Raw genomic sequence first — 18,225 nt, forward strand, 5'->3', positions numbered from 1 at the left:
TAGTCGGCTCACTTCACACTCCCCACACATGTAGGGTTTCTCACCAGTGTGCTTTGCTGCTATATGACGGTCTAAATTGCTTTTATGTGATGTAGAAAAGTCACAATGGTCACAGTTGTAGGGTTTTCTCCTGTGTGGGTTCTCATGTGATAGGCTAAGGTACACTTATGAGTTGCCCTGTACCCACACTCCGCACATATGTAGGGTTTATCATTATCACCAGTGTGCATGGCTGTATGTCTGTCCATATGGAGTTTCTGTGCAGCAGAAAAGTCACACTGATCACACTTGTATGGCCTTTCTCCTGTGTGGATTCTCATGTGTTTGGTTAAGTCCGACATTTGAACTGTCCTGTACCCACACTCCCCACACATGAATGGTTTTTCACCAGTGTGTTTAACCACACGACTTCCCATATCACCTTTGCTCTCCTGTACCTGTGAGGTTGATGTGTTGTCAGGTTGAGGAAAGTTCACATCACACGTTTCCTGCTGCAGGCCCATGTCTGTTGTCTGGGTCTCCCTGCTGTCACTCTCCTTCCCAGGGTGCTCTGTGGACTTACTCTCCTTCCCAGGATCTCCTGCACACTGTTCTCCGCAGAAAAGTTCAAGACCGGAATCTTCCATTTCTGTGAGAGGGGTATGGATTGTGAAACAACTTATTTCATCTGGCAAAGTAAAATACAGTAGAATCAAATTAATTGCACAACGGATAACTGCACACTTCTGTTAATTGCACGAAATCCAAAATCCCGTGGTGGTGTGGTCCAGCTTAATAACTTCGCTTTGCTGCACCATTCGGGTATTTGCACGAATTGCACTGGCAAATGGGGTGTGCAATTACGCGGCTTCTACTTAGTAGTATAATTTTTAATGATTAGACATGCCGACTTTCATGACCCCAAATGACTTCCAGGGGAAAACCAATAATTTTTTATGTCATAGTCAGAGGGCGGCGGGTAATAGAACTCTTAGGTCAGATTAATGTCGAAACAAACATCGGCGAGAGCTGAAGTGAGACATCTGGCATGAGTCTGACATAACTTCCTTCAAATGGCCTAATGGCACATGGCAGTGATTGCACGCAGCCGCAGAGGGCTGACTTCCAGCCTTTGGCTCTAATTTTGTTTGATTTGTTCGGATTTCGGAGGTGAATATTACAGGTAAGGATTTTTTTAGCTTCTTACTGTGTTGAAAAATCATATTTTACTCATGCTTCTGGTGTCCGTAGGCTCTAGGAATTGTTTGGAGGTTACATCACACTTCTACTGCCCCCCCCCCCTCCCCATGCAAATACCTATGACAAATACACCTTAAATCGTCTACTTCTTGTTCTTCGATGAACAACCACTAACCAGGCGGTATCAACAACAATCACAGGAGGTCTTACCTGTAAGTCTATGGTGATTAGCGGTTTCCACGGCTTCTGGAATCACGTAAAAATCGCGTAACTTTGGAGGAGATGAGACGACGACGCCAAACAAAATGGTGGACGTCAGCTCGCGGGGGTAAAGGTGAGAGGTCATGAACCTGATACTTGCTTCACAAAGGGTCAACCTGAGATCACCGTATAACGCTTTACTGAACGAATGAACATCTTTAAATCATACACTGGAGTAATTGAATACATTGGCAATAGAGTGAGATATATCAGACGATGGTAATAAATTTATACACTATCGCTGTACAAAATAAACCTAACCAACACTACGTCACGATTAGGCATGCCCCTCCATATCATAGACTGCTTAGGCAATGGAGTAAGATATAACAGACGACGGTAATAAATTCACTGTAAACAAAATGTACACAAAATGTACACAAAATAAACCTTACCAACAAGATTTCAACATGTCCTCCTCAAGGTGATCTGACCCGACGACTACGTCACTTGACCTGAGCGAAAGTGCGACGTCATTAACAGCTTCAGTGACGTGAACTTCATTAAGATTATCTAAACAGAAAAGCCCTCTCAAAACTTCGGGAACGGGTCGCGGATAAATACTGTTTCTGCATCACCCCTACACAATTTTCCCTCTCGATGCGTTCATACTCTTCACACACACACAAAGAAACACCAACACAAGTGTTAGGATGGGCGCGAGTGCGTTGACATTGTTCTGTGACCTTGGCTTGAGGTCTATATCACCTGACCTGTGACGTAGGCTGCGAGTGACATCACCTTGAGCTTTACTTGTGTACGGAAATAGTATGTATATTACTAGTCTATTATCGTCGTGTATAAACGTTAACTCCCTCATGCCTATCGCTGCTAAAGTTTATAATTACAATGCAATGTTACGCAATAGAATCCAACCTGAAGTAGAAAAAGTGCTGAGACCAAACCAGAATGGATTCAGACAGAACAGATCAACACTAGGGCAGATCCTAACAGTGAGAAGAATCATTGAAGGGGTGAAAGCGAAGAACTTAGAAGCAGTCATGCTGTTCGTAGACTTCTCGAAAGCATTCGACTGTCTTCATAGAGGGAAGTTAGCCGAAATTCTGGAAGCCTACGGAATCCCTGGAGAAACTGTAAATGCAATAATGATGATGTATAAGAATACCACTTCCATGGTGCGATCTCCCGATGGTGACACAGACTTTTTCCATATCCATGCAGGGGTCTTACAGGGGGATACTCTAGCCCCATTTCTTTTCATTCTTGCTCTGGATTATGTTCTTCGTACCTCTGTGGATACACACAACGACTTTGGCTTCACCTTACAGAAAGCCAGGAGCAGCAGATATCCAGCTAAGAAGATCACAGATGCTGATTATGCGGAGGACTTGGCATTACTTACCGACAAAATTGCACATGCTGAAAAACTATTACATGCGCTGGAAGAGGCAGCTTCAGGGATTGGTCTCTATGTTAATGTTAAGAAAACTGAATACATCTGTTTTAATCAAATTGGCAAGATTGATGCCCTGAATGGAGCTCCTGTGAAATAAGTCGAAAGGTTCTCGTATCTGGGAAGTGACATCTCTTCTACTGAAAGGGATATTTTGATTCGTATTGCCAAAGCCTGGAGTGCTCTTCACAACTTAAGTCCTATATGGAAGTCTTGAACTACCAGACAACCTGAAAAGGGATTTCTTCAGAGCGATAGTTGAATCTATACTATTGTATGGCTCACCAGCTTGGACACTAACTAGGAAACTAGAAAGCAAGCTTGATGGTACTTACACACGTATGCTGAGGGCCGTGCTTAACAAGTCTTGGAAACAACATCCTACCAAGGAACAGTTGTATGGCAATATTCCTGCCATATCAACCATCGTCAGGGAGCGTAGGACCAGATTTGCCGGCCATTGTTTTAGAAACAAAGCAGAGCTTGCAAGTTAACCCATACTGTGGAAGCCAGCACACGGGTATACACATGCAGGGCGACCTCGACTAACCTACATAGACCAGCTTGCCCGTGATGTGGGGCTTCGGGTCGAAGACCTAAAGAACGCTGTGGGGGACAGAGGCGTCTGGAAGGAGAGGGTGGACTTGGTCCGGGCAAGCAGCCCGCGATGATGACGATGATGATAAACGTTAACATTCATACGGATATCAGATAATTCAAACCAACACCAAATCATAAATTTTCCATACTATCATTTTATTGTAAAAGGTTTTTAAAAAGTTACTCTACGTTTTCAAACATAATGATATGATATATATTGCTACAAGCTGAGTAACGTGCACGTGTGAACGGACTACTACTGTTTAAGTCAATACGCCTACATAAAAACACTTGTCTACAGCAGGTAAATAATTTTTGTGTTTGATATTACAGCTAAACTAGTTCAAGAACTTGTTAAAATGTGTTTAGATTCTACGCTGTTATGATCACCGACATTTGTAAAAAAAAAAGAGAACATCCAATTCAAGGAACTGAAACTATACGTAACAAACCTAATCAACTTGAATTTGGTACATTTGCTATATAACCCTCGCCAGCTTACATACGTCTGCCACTCATGTAGAGTTCTTTACCACAGGACCGGGGCAAGGTACAAGTAGAGTCAAAATGGTCACTCTAGGAGGGATTCTTATTTATCTATTTTACATCATTTCTATTTTTATTATTCCTCCATACGTATTTCCACCTCCTGACTACCTTTCCCTCCGCACCGAAAACCCACCCCGCCATGGGAGGTCAAGAATCTATGTAGGTGGGTAAATCTGTTTGCTGTACATTTGTCACACTCGTAGGTTTAGTTTCCGTGCTTCTTTGGTATAGGAAAAGAAAATAACGGTGAGATTTCCTAGCTGCAAAGAAGTTACACTGATAACACTTATATGGATTTCCTCCTCTGTGGGTTCTTATATGCTTGGCTTCTTAGACATTTGAGTTGCCCTGTACCCATACTTCGCAAATCCAGCTTTTTCTGCCGGTGTGCATTCTTATATGTCGGTTCAAGCAGGATTTTTGTGCAGCAGAATAGTCACATTGGTCACATTTGTAGAGGTTTTCTCCTGTATGGATTTTCATATGTACGGATAAACGGCACTTTCGAGCTGCCCTAGGCCCTGTATCCACACTCCACACACGTGTAGGGTTTCTCACCAGTATGTTTTGCCATGTCGGTCCAAAGTGGATTTCTGTGATGCAGAATAGTCGCACTGGTCACATTTGTAGTTTTTTTTTAATCCTGTGTGGGTTCTCATGTGTTTGGATAAGTCAGACCTATAGGCAGTCCTGTACCCACACTCCCCACACATGTAGGGCTTTTCACCGGTGTGCTTTGATAGATGCTGTTCCAAATTCGACTTTTGTGCTGCAGAATAGTCACACTGGTCACACTTGTAGGGTTTTTCCCCTGTGTGTTTTCTCATATGTACCGACAATATAAACTTCCGATTTGTCCTAAAACCGCACTCGCCACACATGTAGGGTTTCTCACCGGTGTGCTTTCTTTGATGATTGGCCAAAGTGGTTCTGTCTGCTGCAGAGTAATCACACTGGTCACACTTGTAGGGTTTTTCTCCTGTATGGGTTCTCATGTGTCGAGATAAGTCATTTTTTCGAGATGATCTGTACCCACACTCCCCACACATGTAGGGTTTCTCATCAGTGTGTTTTACTAGATGTTTGTCCAAATCACATTTGTGTGCAGCAGAATAGTTACACTGGTCACACTTGTAAGGTCTTTCTCCTGTATGAGTTCTCATATGTCGGGATAAGTAACACTGGTGAGCTGTCCTGAACCCGCACTCCCCACACATGTAGGGTTTTTCACCGGTGTGTTTTACTAGATGTTTGTCAAAAGTGGATTTACGTGCTGCCGAATAGTCACACTGGTCACACTTGTAAGGTTTCTCACCACTGTGTTTTGCAACATGTTGCTCCAAACTCGACTTATGTGCAGCAGAATAATCACACTGATCACACTTGCAGGGTTTTTCTCCTGTGTGGGTTCTAGTATGTCGGGATAAGTGGGACTTCTTAGCTGTCCTGTACCCACACTCCCCACACATGTAGGGTTTCTCACCTGTATGGATTCTCATATGTTTGGATAAGTCGGACTTTTGAGCCGCTCTGTATCCACATTCCCCACACATGTAGGGCTTATCATCGGTGTGTCTTGTGCGATGATGGTCCAAATGGTGTTTATGTGCTGCAGAATAGTCACACTGGTCACACTTGTACGGCTATTCCCCTGTGTGGGTTCTCATGTGTCGGGATAAGTGGGACTTCTTAGCTGTCCTGTACCCACACTCCCCACACGTGTAGGGTTTCTCACCTGTATGGATTCTCATATGATTGGATAAGTCGGACTTTTGAGCCGCTCTGTATCCACACTCCCCACACATGTAGGGCTTATCACCGGTGTGTCTTGCAACATGTTGTTCCAAACTCCACTTACGTGAAGCAGAATAGTCACACTGGTCACACTTGTAGGGTTTTTGTCCTGTGTGGATTCTCATATGTTGGGATAAGTCAGACTTCCTAGCTGTCCTGTACCCGCACTCCCCACACATGTAGAGTTTCTCACCGGTGTTTTCAACCACATACCTTGCCATATTGTCTTTGCTCTCCTGTACCTGTGAGGTTGATGTGTTGTCAGGTTGGGGAAAGTTCACATCACATGTTTCCTGCTGCAGGCCCATGTCTGTTGTCTGGGTCTCCCTGCTGCCACTCTCCATCCCAGGGTGTTCTGTACAGTCCATCTCCTTCCCAGAGTGCTCTGTAAAGTCCATCTCCTTCCCAGGATGTCCAACACACAGTTCTCCCGAAGAATGTTCGCAGATGAAATCTTCTTTATGTGCTCTGTGGGAGGTTAGATTTATAGAATCAAACTTCCTAGAAGTGTGACACATAGCATTGGGCTTTGAGTTTACGTAAAAACTACAATCTTACCAATCTTTTATCTCCAATTACTATAGATGATCCCCTCAATCAGTTTCATCTAAAGGAAAGACAAATTTTTTGTGACAAAATTAACATTTGGAAAATTTTGGTCTCTTACACATGAATATACACTATTACACTATTATACACCACTACACAATACATGGGTAATTATATATAGTAGTATATGCATGCGAACGATTGATTGATGTAATGGAAGATTGTATTCTTTATACTAATTCATATCACAGTTCGAACCGGAGCCTTATACCTTCGTTTGGCAGTGGTTCCGAATCAGAGGCTAGCTTCTCTCTGGGTGCAGGGGAGGGACGCCGCAACCTGGAACAGCATATACTAGTATCTAAATGATTTGCACAAGAATGTAGCATGCCTCCCAAAAAAACACTGCTGCCACATCACATGGTACGTTATTCATCCAGTCATACACAAAATACGGTCGTAGGGACCTACTGCTTTTTCGTGTCAGACATCTTGTACTTGGTAAAAATAAAAATAAAATGAAAATATACATGGATTCACCCTTCCCTAGCAATTCTTCCTGGGATACAGATTTTTGAAGTAGCAGAACACAGCATTTTTATAACGCAAAATAAAATGATAGCGCTGATGCCATCCATACAATTTACTTGTTGTGGCCTCATGTATGCGCGCAGGTACATAGCTCTGCAGAATTCACAGTTCCACTGCCCCCCTCCCCATCAAATACTGATCACAAACACACCTCTAAATCCAATTTACTGCCGAACAAGGACCAACCAGGGAGCTTTAACAACAACCACAGGTCTTAGCTGTAGGTAAATGATGGTTAGCGGTCTTCAAGACTTCTGGAACCCCTTAAAAACGCGACAGTTTGGAGGAGGTGAATAACGAAGACGATGACGGGAAAAAACATGGCGGACGTTAGCTCACTGACAGGGCAAAGGTCAGAAGTCACATACCTGATACTCCCTCGACAATGGGTCAAACCAGAGAAGACCGCTTAACCATATACTCTTGTGGTTTGGGGCCTTGCAAAACTAACGAGTTCTACTTATCATTTTTTGTTAATTTTTTTTTAATAACTGCTACGGCAAAGGGATTAGGATAATCAGACAATATAAGCCAAAACAAAATCAGACTTTGCATTAGATACACTTTATTTATTCTGACAGCGCTTTATTGGAATAAAAACCAAGACATCAAATATGTTAGTATCATCTACACATACTAAGAATACAATTGTATAAAAAGAGAGCATGTACCAAGTACATGCATAATATCAGTATACACAATGTGCGATCAAAGCACTATACGGATGTTGAAAGAAGTTATGATCACACAAAAAAAGTTTACATTGAGCGCAAACAATGCATAAATGATCGATTTTTTTATAACAACAAAACAAGTATGCCTTGCTATACAGAAAATAAATCTAGCTTAGATGCAAAATTAAACTCTATGAGTCGATGACGTTTACGTATACAGTACGTCAATTAGCCTATGAGCCATTTTACACAAACACTCTATCTGGAACATTTGTCATAAGTCCTGCCAGGCTTTCAGCATATCAATAGTAGATAAAGGTGAGATTTCCTAGCTGCAAAGTAGTTACACTGATAACACTTATATGGTTTCCCTCCTCAGTGGGTTCTTACTCGTATATGCTTGGCTTTTTGGACATTTGAGTTGGACACTCCGCACATCTAGGTCTTTTTATCTGTGTGCTTTATTACATGTCGCTTAAATGAGGTTTTATGTGCAATAGAATAGTCGCACTGGCCACATTTGTAAGGCTTCTCTCTGGTGTGGGTTTTCAGATGTTGATTCAAAGTGAATTTTCGCCCTGTCGAAAAATCGCACTGGTCACACTTGTAAGGCTTTTCTCCTGTGTATACAGTACGTATATTAGCCTAGGAGTTATTTTACACAAGGACTGTATCTGGAATATTTGTAAATAAGCCCTGTCAGGCCTTTAGCATATGAAAAGTAGATAAAGGTGATATTTCGTAGCTGCAAAGTAGTTACAGAGATAACAGTCATATAGTTTCCCTCCTCAGTGGGTTCTTACGAGGGTGCTTCAAAAAGTAATGCCATCGGTTTTATAACAGGCTCATTTTTTCATCGAATGAGTTGAAATTTGCCACAAAGTTAAAGGCATATATATCCTGATGATATTGAAATATCTCAATTTGTTTTCTGAATTTGTATTAACAACTGATTTGATTCCAAGTGACCAGGCCCTTGGAAGATGGTAAGAAGATCAGTTTCTCTAGATCTGACCCACTTATAAACAGTGTAGGGAGCTGAAATTTTAAGTGTATTATAGTAAGTGTCTCTTTAATGTTACATGCTAATTTTAATTTCTGAACTCCTAATGGTTCCTCTTTTACAGCTGCTAGAATGGAGCGAGTTGCTATGTTACAGGCAGTTTGAATAATAGCCAAATGTGTGATTTGTTGACTAAAGGTTTCTGTAGGCTGTGTTTTTTATAAACCAAAATGTAGAAAAATTGGCACAATCATTACTTATTTAAAGACCAAGAAGTGTGCTAAGTTTTATTTCTTTCAGTTAATAAGAAAGTCGGATGCGGAAACTTTAATTAGCGCACCCCTGATCCCCGAACCTAAAATTCGTTCGAATACCTCACATCACCCCAGGATCGAAAAATTAAAAACTGCTTGGATTTCAAAAACAAAAATATGCATGTATTATAACAAGAAATGCAGCTTGATACATGTACAGGTTCAGTTTCTTACAATAGCTACAAGTGAGTCAGGGCCATTATCAATTACGCGTTAATTGAGGCTCTCATTTCTTTCAACGGGCTACCAGGGATGTGGTCACCTTGAACTCAACTCAGTCACTCATAAAAATCTGAACAATAAATTGAGATGTTTCAATCTGATTACTTTTGTGCTAAATTTCAACTCATCCTATTAAAAACCCGAGCCTGTTATAAAACAATGGCATTACTTTCTGAATCACCCTCGTACAGTATATGCTTGGCTTTTCGGACATTTGAGTTGCACACGCCGCACATCTAGGTCTTTTTATCTGTGTGCTTTCTTAAATGTCGGTTAAAGGAGGTTCTATGTGCAGCAGAATAGTCACACTGGCCACATTTGTAGGTTTCTCCTGTATGGGTTCTCATATGTTGGGATAAGGTAGATTTTTTAGCCGCCCTGTACCCACACTCCCCACACATGTAGGGTCTCTCACCGGAATGTCTTCTTTGATGGTCGATCAAATAATGTTTCAGTGCTGCGGAATAGTCACACTGGTCGCATTTGTGACGTCTTTCTCCTGTGTGGGTTCTCATGTGGCGGGATAAGGCAGACCTATCAGCTGTCCTGTACCCACATTCGCCACACATGTAGGGTTTCTCCCCAGTGTGTTTTGCAGCTTTATGCTTGTCCAAATTGCCTTTCCATACTCCAGAATAGTCACACTGGTCACACTTGTAAGGTTTTTCTCCTGTGTGGGTTGTCATATGTCTGGATAATTGAGATCTTTGAACTGCCCTGTAGCCACACTCACCACACATGTAGGGTTTCTCACCACTGTGTTTTACTAGATGTTTGTCCAAAGTGGATTTCTGTGCAGCAGAATAGTCGCACTGGTCACACTTGTGGGGTTTTTCTCCTGTATGGGTTCTCATGTGTGCGGATAAGTTAGACTTTCTTTCTGTCCTGTACCCACACTCCCCACACATGTAGGGTTTCTCACCGGTGTGTTTTACTAGATGTTTGTCCAAATAATATTTCTGTGCTGCAGAATAGCTACACTGATCACACTTGTAAGGTTTCTCTCCTGTGTGGGTTCTCATGTGTCTGGATAAGTCATACTTTTGAGTTGTCCTGTACCCACACTCCCCACACATGTAGGGTTTCTCCCCACTATGTTTTCTTAGGTGTCGATCCAAGTGGGGTTTTTGTGCTGCAGAATAGTCACACTGATCACAATGGTAAGGTTTCTCTCCTGTGTGGGTTCTCATGTGTCTGGATAAGTCAGACTTTTGAGCTGTCCTGTACCCACAATCTCCACACATGTAGGGTTTCTCACCACTGTGCATTTGTAGATGTTTATCCAAAGAAGACTTTCGTGCTGCAGAATAGTCACACTGATCACACTTGTTGGGTTTTTCTCCTGTATGGGTTCTCATATGTAGGGATAAGTTAGACTTTCTTTCTGTCCTGTATCCACACACCCCACACATGTAGGGTTTGTCACCGGTGTGTTTAACCACATGCCTTCCCATATTGCCTCTGCTCTCCTGTACCTGTGAGGTTGATGTGTTGTCAGGTTGGGGAAAGTTCACATCACACGTTTCCTGCTGCAGGCCCATGTCTGTTGTCTGGGTCCCCATGCTGTCACTCTCCTTCCCAGGGTGTCCAGGATGGTTCATCTCCTTCCCAGGATTTCCAACACACTGTTCTTCCAAGGAATGTTCACAGCTGGAATCTTCCATTTCTGCTCTGTAGAAGGGGGAGGGGGGGGGGGGATTCCAATTATTCGTATTACGCCTATTTGGATAATTCGGGTAATTGTATAGAATTACGAAATCCCAAACCATTTGCCATTCATTCTATGTCTAAGACATCGCAGAATTGGATAACCGGCCATCTCAAACTTCGGGTTTTTGGATAGGATTACGTCAACTTATATCGAATAAAAATGGGAAAATATACGCTAGAACTTACAAAATGAGGCCAAAATTAACCAAGAACTGTGTGTATGAAGGCATCAAATCAGGAAAAGAACCGAAAGAAAGGTAGATTCCACCAAAAATCTTTCCGATACCGCTGTGGAAGCGCGCGAACATTTGGTCAGGCGCCATTTTGGTAGGTTGCCGCAAGGCATGACGGGTGGATGTCAACACGCTTTTGAGTTCATATTTCGCCTTCAGACAATGTCTAAACTTGGTTTACCCTACAAAAAAATGTGTTTTACATAGCCACTGTCTCATTATTGAGCTGATTTCGGCTGCGCTACGTAGATTTTTGCAGCGCACGTAACGCAACAGGGTCAATGAACTGTGATGTCGCAATCAGCCGCATTGAATGGTGGGATATCTCAACCCACGCTGCGACGCCATTTTAAATGTTTTGAAGGTGATTTTTTCCGTCTTCCACTGCAAAGACGGCGTCGAGTTTGAAATTTCAGCGTAATTTGTGGACACAAGATGTAAATAAGAAGGTGAAGAGTTTATCTCTCCAATACGTACCGTCATTTTGCTAAAAATTACGAAATCAACATACTTTTTTTCGGCCGATACAAGCGGAGTTGTGTTTGTCTTTGTTGTGGTTCATTTAGTTATGCCCTCGGCAGTGCGAGTCAAGCGTATTTTTCTACATGTTCATTTAGCCACCGACTTAAAAATCTTTATTAGATTGTATAATATCGGAACATATAATTATGTAAAGCTTGTAACTGGAATCTGTTCGATATTTTGCTGGATATTTAATGATGTTATAGATTCAAACAGTTGACGTTCCATTCATTCAAAATAGTACTGTAGGTTAACTACTGCTTAGACTACTGTTCTAGATGAACAAATGTCTGATTAAAAAGTTTTGTGGGCCTTTTGTAAATGAAGTTCCGTACCGTGTGTGTGGTGTTTGTGTCTTGCGTAGTAGTAATCCTATATTCGCCCCCCTCCCGGCTCCCTTCGGGCCTAAGTGGCCCAACTTCGGACTGTTGGATACTTCGGACTATTGGATAAAATGCGCTGACAAATGAGCTATCCAAATAAGCGAATTCCACTGTAGATCAAAACTCCCTGCTAAAGCTGTGCAACACTACCAATATTACTTATTAAGTTCTGATTTCACCTGCAAACTGCAACTTGTAAGACTTTTGACCTGCATTTCCAGTTATGAAATTTATCATCATCTTCTTCTCAAATATTGACAAAAACAAATCGGTCGGGATAAACTTGACTTTAAATGGTGTAAACTGTTATATACTTTGTCTGACCCTCGCTTCTACCCTCATGACCTCGGTGAAAAGCGGCCTGCAGGCCGATTTGAGTTTTCATAATAAACAAAGGTTGAAACAATCAGTAGTGAAATACATGCCAAGCATCAGGTTTCGTGTTACCGTAAACTACAGCTTTTCAAATCTTCTAGCTCCAATTCTAGTTCTCATTTCTTAAAAAGAGGAAAGAAAACAACATGATAAAGGACTTGTTTTTCATATCAAACTTCATTTTGAACAGGAGCCTTATGAAACCACATACCTGCGTATGGCAACGGTGCCGAATCAGAGGCTAGCTTCTCTCTGGACGCAGGGGAGGGACGCCGCAACCTGGAACAGCATGAATATATTACTTGTGAAACAATCCAACATTCCTCCCACAAAACTCCTATTTCCAAAGTCAGTCATACGATTGCAAAAAAAAAACGTCGTTCGAATCTACTGCTCTTAACTTACGTGTGAGACGTTATCTGATACTTATGGTATATAAATAGGGAAATGGCAATTTTACATGTGTCTAAACTCAGTTCTTGGTACCGGTAGCTTTTCCACAATATCCAACAACACAGGACTAAAATGGTACACCAAGAGACGGTCAACCGGTCAGAAAAGAGACGGAAGACACTCACCACACATGTAGGGTTTCTCACCGGTGTGTTTTGCAACATGTTGCTCCAAATTCGACTTATGTGCAGCAGAATAGTCACAATGGTCGCACTTGTAGGGTTTTTCTCCCGTATGGATTCTCATATGTTTTCTTAAGTCAGACTTCTGATCTGCCTTGTAACCACACTTCCCGGACATGTAGGGGTTCTTACAAGAGTGTCTTGATAGATGCTGGTCAATAGAGTATTTTCGTGCTGCAGAATAGCCGCACTGGTCACACTTGTAAGGTCTTTCTCCTGTATGGATTCTTATATGTCGGGATAGGTGAGACCTATAAGCTGTCCTGTACCCACACTCTCCACACATGTAGGGTTTCTCACCATTGTGTTTTGCAACATGTTGCTCCAAAGTCGACTTATCTGCAGCAGAATAGTCACACTGGTCGCACTTGTAGGGTCTCTCTCCCGTATGGGTTCTAGTATGTCGGGATAAGTGAGACTTTTTATCTGTCCTGTACCCACACTCTCCGCACATGTAGGGTCTCTCACCAGCGTGTTTAACCACATACCTTCACATCTTGCCCCTTTTCTGTACCTGTGAGTTTGATTTGTTGTCAGGATGGGGAAAGTTCACATCCCACGTTTCCTGCTGCAGGCCCATGTCTGTTGTCTGGGTCCCCATGCTGTCAATCTCCTTCTCAGGGTGTCCAGGATGGTCCATCTCCTTCCCAGGATTTCCAACACACTGCTCTTCCAAGGAATGTTCACAGCTGGAATCTTCCATTTCTGCTCTGTGGGAGATAGATTATAGATCAAAGCTCCCTGCCAAAGCTGTGCAACACTACCAATATTATTAATTCTTTCTTCTTTCATTAAGTTCTGATTTCACCTGCAAACTGCAAGATTTTTAACCTGCATTTCCAGTTATCAATCCAACATTCCTCCCACAAAACTCCTCCTTCCAAAGTCAGTCATACGATTGCAAAAAAAAAACGTCGTTCGAATCTACTGCTCTTAACTTACGTATGAGACGTTATCTGATACTTATGGTATATAAATAGGGAAATGGCAATTTTACATGTGTCTAAACTCAGTTCTTGGTACCGGTAGCTTTTCCACAATATCCAACAACACAGGACTGAAATGGTACACCAAGAGACGGTCAACCGGTCAGAAAAGAGACAAACCTCTTACTTTTGGTGGCCTGTGGCGACTGGCGAGGGTCGCACGCATTTTGATTCGCCCCCCTCCCCCTTCAGTTTTACCATATTTACATTTGGAAAATTCCTATAAATAACAACGTTAAGGTGATCCTTTTCCCACCAACATGACCTCAAACTCTCTCACACACTATCAGAATACTTGGATTCGCGTTTTTAAGTCTTACCTGCTTCCTATGGTGTGTTTTTTTTTTTCTCTTCACGCAACCGGGACTCGTACTCGGCAACTTTGTTCTTCTGTCGTATCCAGGGGTCAAAGTTGTAGTGGTGTGGGTCAAAGGTGAATTTTCTCCCCTGATGTCCCCAATAATACATTTATGCACAGCAACACGTTAGTGGCGCTGCCATTCTATTTCTCGTGCAAAAATAGAATAAAAGTCACCGATAAAGCTGAGTTAATTTGTTTTCTTAGTAGAATGACCTACCGCTGACATTTTTGGTCTCACACCGCAGTTCCTGCCAAGCGGAATCTAAACATCGATCATATTTCTCTGCGCTATCAAGGAAAGGGAGAAATTCGCGTTGCTTTCCATCGTGCCGTTTTAGTTTCATTTTTCTCAAATTTAGAGTCTTTTCAGATTGTATAAGACTGGATCGGATTTACCCGAAGAGGCAAACCTCTTCGGGTAAATCCGATTTGAGAGCTGCTAATGTGTTCATTGATTTTTTTTTTACTTGATTGACATTTCAGCTGAAAAGGATAATCTGAGAGTTATCATTGACATCAACACGCTTGGCCATGTTCATAATCATCTACTCAACTACAGTCATGACTACCTTCCTTGGGTCACTTATAAAACTACACTCATGACTACCTGCCTATCTTACATTCATTCTTTTAAGATCCTAGATTGCCTAATAGTCTAGTCTATTCTATGCAATAATGTACATATGCAGGTTTGGGGCATCAAACACTGGGAGTTTTATTCACACACAACACAAAAGTTCTCCCATACTCACAAAGGGCGATCACGCATATCTTCTCATGTTCTTTGTACGTACTATACTACCTTTATGTTCTATTTACACAATACATAAGTACGGACAACACACGTTTCATATGCACAAATCTCTTCTGTATACACATAAGCCAACTACACCCAAGTCTACCTCACTAGTGTCACTTCTACAACTACACTCAAGGCTACCTCACTAGGGTCACTTCTACAACTACACTCATGGCTACCTCACTAGGATCATTTCTACAACTACACTCATGGCTACCTCACTAGGGTCATTTCTACAACTACACTCAAGGCTACCTCACTAGGGTCATTTCTACAACTACACTCAAGGCTACCTCACTAGGGTCATTGCTACAACTACACTCAAGGCTACCTCACTAGGGTCATTTCTACAACTACACTCAAGGCTACCTCACTAGGGTCATTTCTACAACTACACTCAAGGTTACCTCACTAGTGTCACTTCTACAACTACACTCATGGCTACCTCACTAGGGTCACTTTTACAACTACACTCAAGGCTACATGACTATTGTCACTTATACAACTACACTCAACTCTACCTCACTATTGACACTTCTACAACTACACTCAAGGCTACCTCACTAGGGTCACTTTTACAACTACTACAATAGTATAGTCATGACAACCTCACTATTATCACTTCTACAACTACATCCAAGATGACTACACTAACGGGATTCAACGATACTAGTGCACTCAATGCAATAAAAATTACTTTCAAAATCAGACAAATGACATCTCATCCGTAGACTTCCTAGCATGTTACCTAATGAACATTTGGTTACAAAAGTTAAGACTACAATTAACACAGTAACTCCTGTTGGGATCTTCTTCCTTATCCTTATGAGTTTCAAGAAGATGGCATTTTATGCTGTGCGTCACACTTTAGATTTAGTCTTCCTCGTGGGTTGTCAAATGTTTAGACAGGGTTGATTTTCTAGCTGCAGAGTAGCTACACAGATGACAGCTGTAGGGTTTTTCTCCTGTATGAATTTTCATGTGTTCGGATAAGTGGTGCTTTCGAGCCGCCTTGTACCCACAATCTCCACAAGTGTAGGGTTTTTCACCACTGTGTTTTGCTAGATGTTTGTCCAAACTGGCTCTCTGTGGTGCAGAATAGTCGCACTGGTCACACTTGTAGGGTTTTTCTCCTGTGTGTGTTCTCATGTGTACAGATAAGATATCCTTGCGACTTGCTCTAAACCCACACTCCCCACACATGTAGGGTTTATCACCAGTGTGTTTTCTTACATGCTTGTAAAGAGTAGATTTGTCTGCTGCAGCATAGTCACACTGGTCACACTTGTAGGGTTTCTCTCCTGTGTGGGTTCTCATATGTCGGGATAACGTAGACCTGTCAGCCGTCCTGTACCCACACTTCTCACACATGTAGGGTTTCTCACCAGTATGTTTTGTTAGATGATCGTCTAGAGTAGATTTACGTGCTGCAGAATAGTCACACTGGTCACACTTGTGGGATTTTTCTCCTGTATGGGTCCTCATATGTCGGGATAGATCTGACTTAAAAGTTGTCCTGTACCCACACTCCCCACACATGTAGGGTTTCTCACCACTGTGTATTTGTAGATGTTTACCCAAAGAAGACTTCCGTGCTGCAGAATAGTCACACTGGTCACACTTGTGGGGTTTTTCTCCTGTATGGGTTCTCATATGTCGGGATAGATCTGACTTAAAAGTTGTCCTGTACCCACACTCCCCACACATATTGGGCTTCTCATCAGTACGTTTAACCACATGCCTTCCCATACTGCCTCTGCTGTCCTGTACCTGTGAGGTTGATGTATTGTCAGGTTGGGGAAAGTTCACATCACACGTTTCCTGCTGCAGGCCCATGTCTGCTGTCTGGGTCTCCATGCTGTCACTCTCCTTCCCAGAATGGTCCATCTCCTTCCCAGGGTGCTCTTTACAGTCCATCTCCTTCCCAGGATGCCCAGGATAGTCCATCCCCTTCCAAGGATGCCCAGGATAGTCCATCTCCTTCCCAGGATGTCCAACACACAGCTCTCCCGAAGATTGTTCACTGCTGGAATTTTCCATTTCTTTTCTGTGGCGGGGAAAGGGTATAAAATAAAAACTTCTTGCTAGAACTGTGACACATATTAAGCGATACATAGATCATAATATGGAAACTTCTTGCTAGAACTGTGACACATACTAAGGCCTAGGAAGAAAATGTTGTGTTTCCTGTTTCCCTACCTACCCTAAGAAAACCTGCCGACCCTAGACTTTTTTTGGGGGTGGGCAGTGGAGTCACATAGCTTTCACTTAGAATTTTTATTCAGCCTGCTTCCTATTGAAGTAAAACACTGCTTGTCTTAACTAATGTAGGATAAATGTATCTATCACGCACGAAATTAAAGTTTGACATTAAAAGACAAGTGTCCGCATGCATTTTAGTTTACTTTGTTCAACTGTATTGAAATATGTATCACTAGAGTTTTGGCCAGCCTAAAAAAGAATACAAGAAAAAGAAAAGATAATCCCTACCTACCGACCCTAAGTTTTTTCAGGGCTGAAACAGGAAACACAACATTTTTTTCCTAGGCCTAAGCGATACATAGATCATGATATGGAAACCTCTTGCTAGAACTGTGACACATACTAAGCGATACATAGATCATAATATGGAAACTTCTTGCTAGAACTGTGACACATATTAAGCATTATGCTTTGTGTTTTACCTGCAAACTTTAATTTTCTTGACTTCCTACCTGTAATTCAAGTTCTCATGTGCTCAAGTCAAAACGGTGAATGAAAACAAATTGCTCTTAACAAACTTAATCTTTGCAAAATGTTGGTCTATGTGATGTGGGCAAATGATATATAAATCCCTCCAATAATACATAGTAAAATCCCATTCAAACTCCATACTGCACACTCTTGTGTTGGAAAGATTGCTCTTAAAGAACTGTGGTTTGAATACTTTGCAAATTGTACAATTGTTGTGAAATAAAATTATTATCGTTATCGGGAACGGGTTTTCTGCGCGTTAAGAATCTGCGCGCGCGTTAAAAATCTGCGCGTTAAAAAATTAAGTTGTGCATTGAGAAATTCTTAGGCTGAAAAAT

The 18,225-nt window shown here is 41.9% G+C and overlaps 5 protein-coding genes across 5 annotated transcripts in view; 1 reads left to right on the forward strand and 4 right to left on the reverse strand.

Moving 5' to 3' along the window:
- LOC118407668 (tropomyosin-1-like) overlaps positions 1-18,225 on the forward strand; it is a 1,169,601-nt gene that overhangs the window by 1,062,500 nt on the left and 88,876 nt on the right. The window lies entirely within an intron of this gene.
- LOC118407709 (zinc finger protein 501-like) overlaps positions 1-18,225 on the reverse strand; it is a 482,642-nt gene that overhangs the window by 56,779 nt on the left and 407,638 nt on the right. The window lies entirely within an intron of this gene.
- On the reverse strand, positions 27-1,492 carry LOC118407654 (zinc finger protein 771-like). Its single transcript, XM_035808170.1, has 2 exons — positions 1,390-1,492; positions 27-628 (listed from the first exon to the last, which is right to left on the reverse strand). Exon 2 carries the CDS (start codon positions 624-626, stop codon positions 72-74), a length of 555 nt encoding a protein of 184 aa, XP_035664063.1. The 5' UTR covers positions 627-628; positions 1,390-1,492; the 3' UTR covers positions 27-71.
- LOC118407636 (zinc finger protein 84-like) lies at positions 3,814-14,617 on the reverse strand. Its single transcript, XM_035808144.1, has 3 exons — positions 14,315-14,617; positions 6,618-6,685; positions 3,814-6,265 (listed from the first exon to the last, which is right to left on the reverse strand). The coding sequence occupies exon 3, from the start codon at positions 5,554-5,556 to the stop codon at positions 4,558-4,560; it is 999 nt and encodes a 332-aa protein (XP_035664037.1). The 5' UTR covers positions 5,557-6,265; positions 6,618-6,685; positions 14,315-14,617; the 3' UTR covers positions 3,814-4,557.
- Positions 16,028-18,225, reverse strand: part of LOC118407712 (zinc finger protein 771-like) — a 6,481-nt gene continuing 4,283 nt past the window's right edge. Inside the window, exon 4 of the mRNA XM_035808231.1 lies at positions 16,028-16,240. Within this exon, the coding sequence (XP_035664124.1) occupies positions 16,028-16,240 (213 nt within the window). The remainder of the gene's footprint in view (positions 16,241-18,225) is intronic.

This window comes from Branchiostoma floridae, unplaced genomic scaffold (assembly GCF_000003815.2).
Source record: "Branchiostoma floridae strain S238N-H82 unplaced genomic scaffold, Bfl_VNyyK Sc7u5tJ_1439, whole genome shotgun sequence".
Lineage (NCBI taxonomy): Eukaryota > Metazoa > Chordata > Leptocardii > Amphioxiformes > Branchiostomatidae > Branchiostoma > Branchiostoma floridae.

Excerpts from the sequence above, each read along its gene's own strand:
- LOC118407654 (XM_035808170.1), bottom strand. The coding sequence starts at position 626 with ATGGAAGATTCCGGTCTTGAACTTTTCTGCGGAGAACAGTGTGCAGGA.
- LOC118407636 (XM_035808144.1), bottom strand. The coding sequence starts at position 5,556 with ATGTGTGGGGAATGTGGATACAGAGCGGCTCAAAAGTCCGACTTATCC.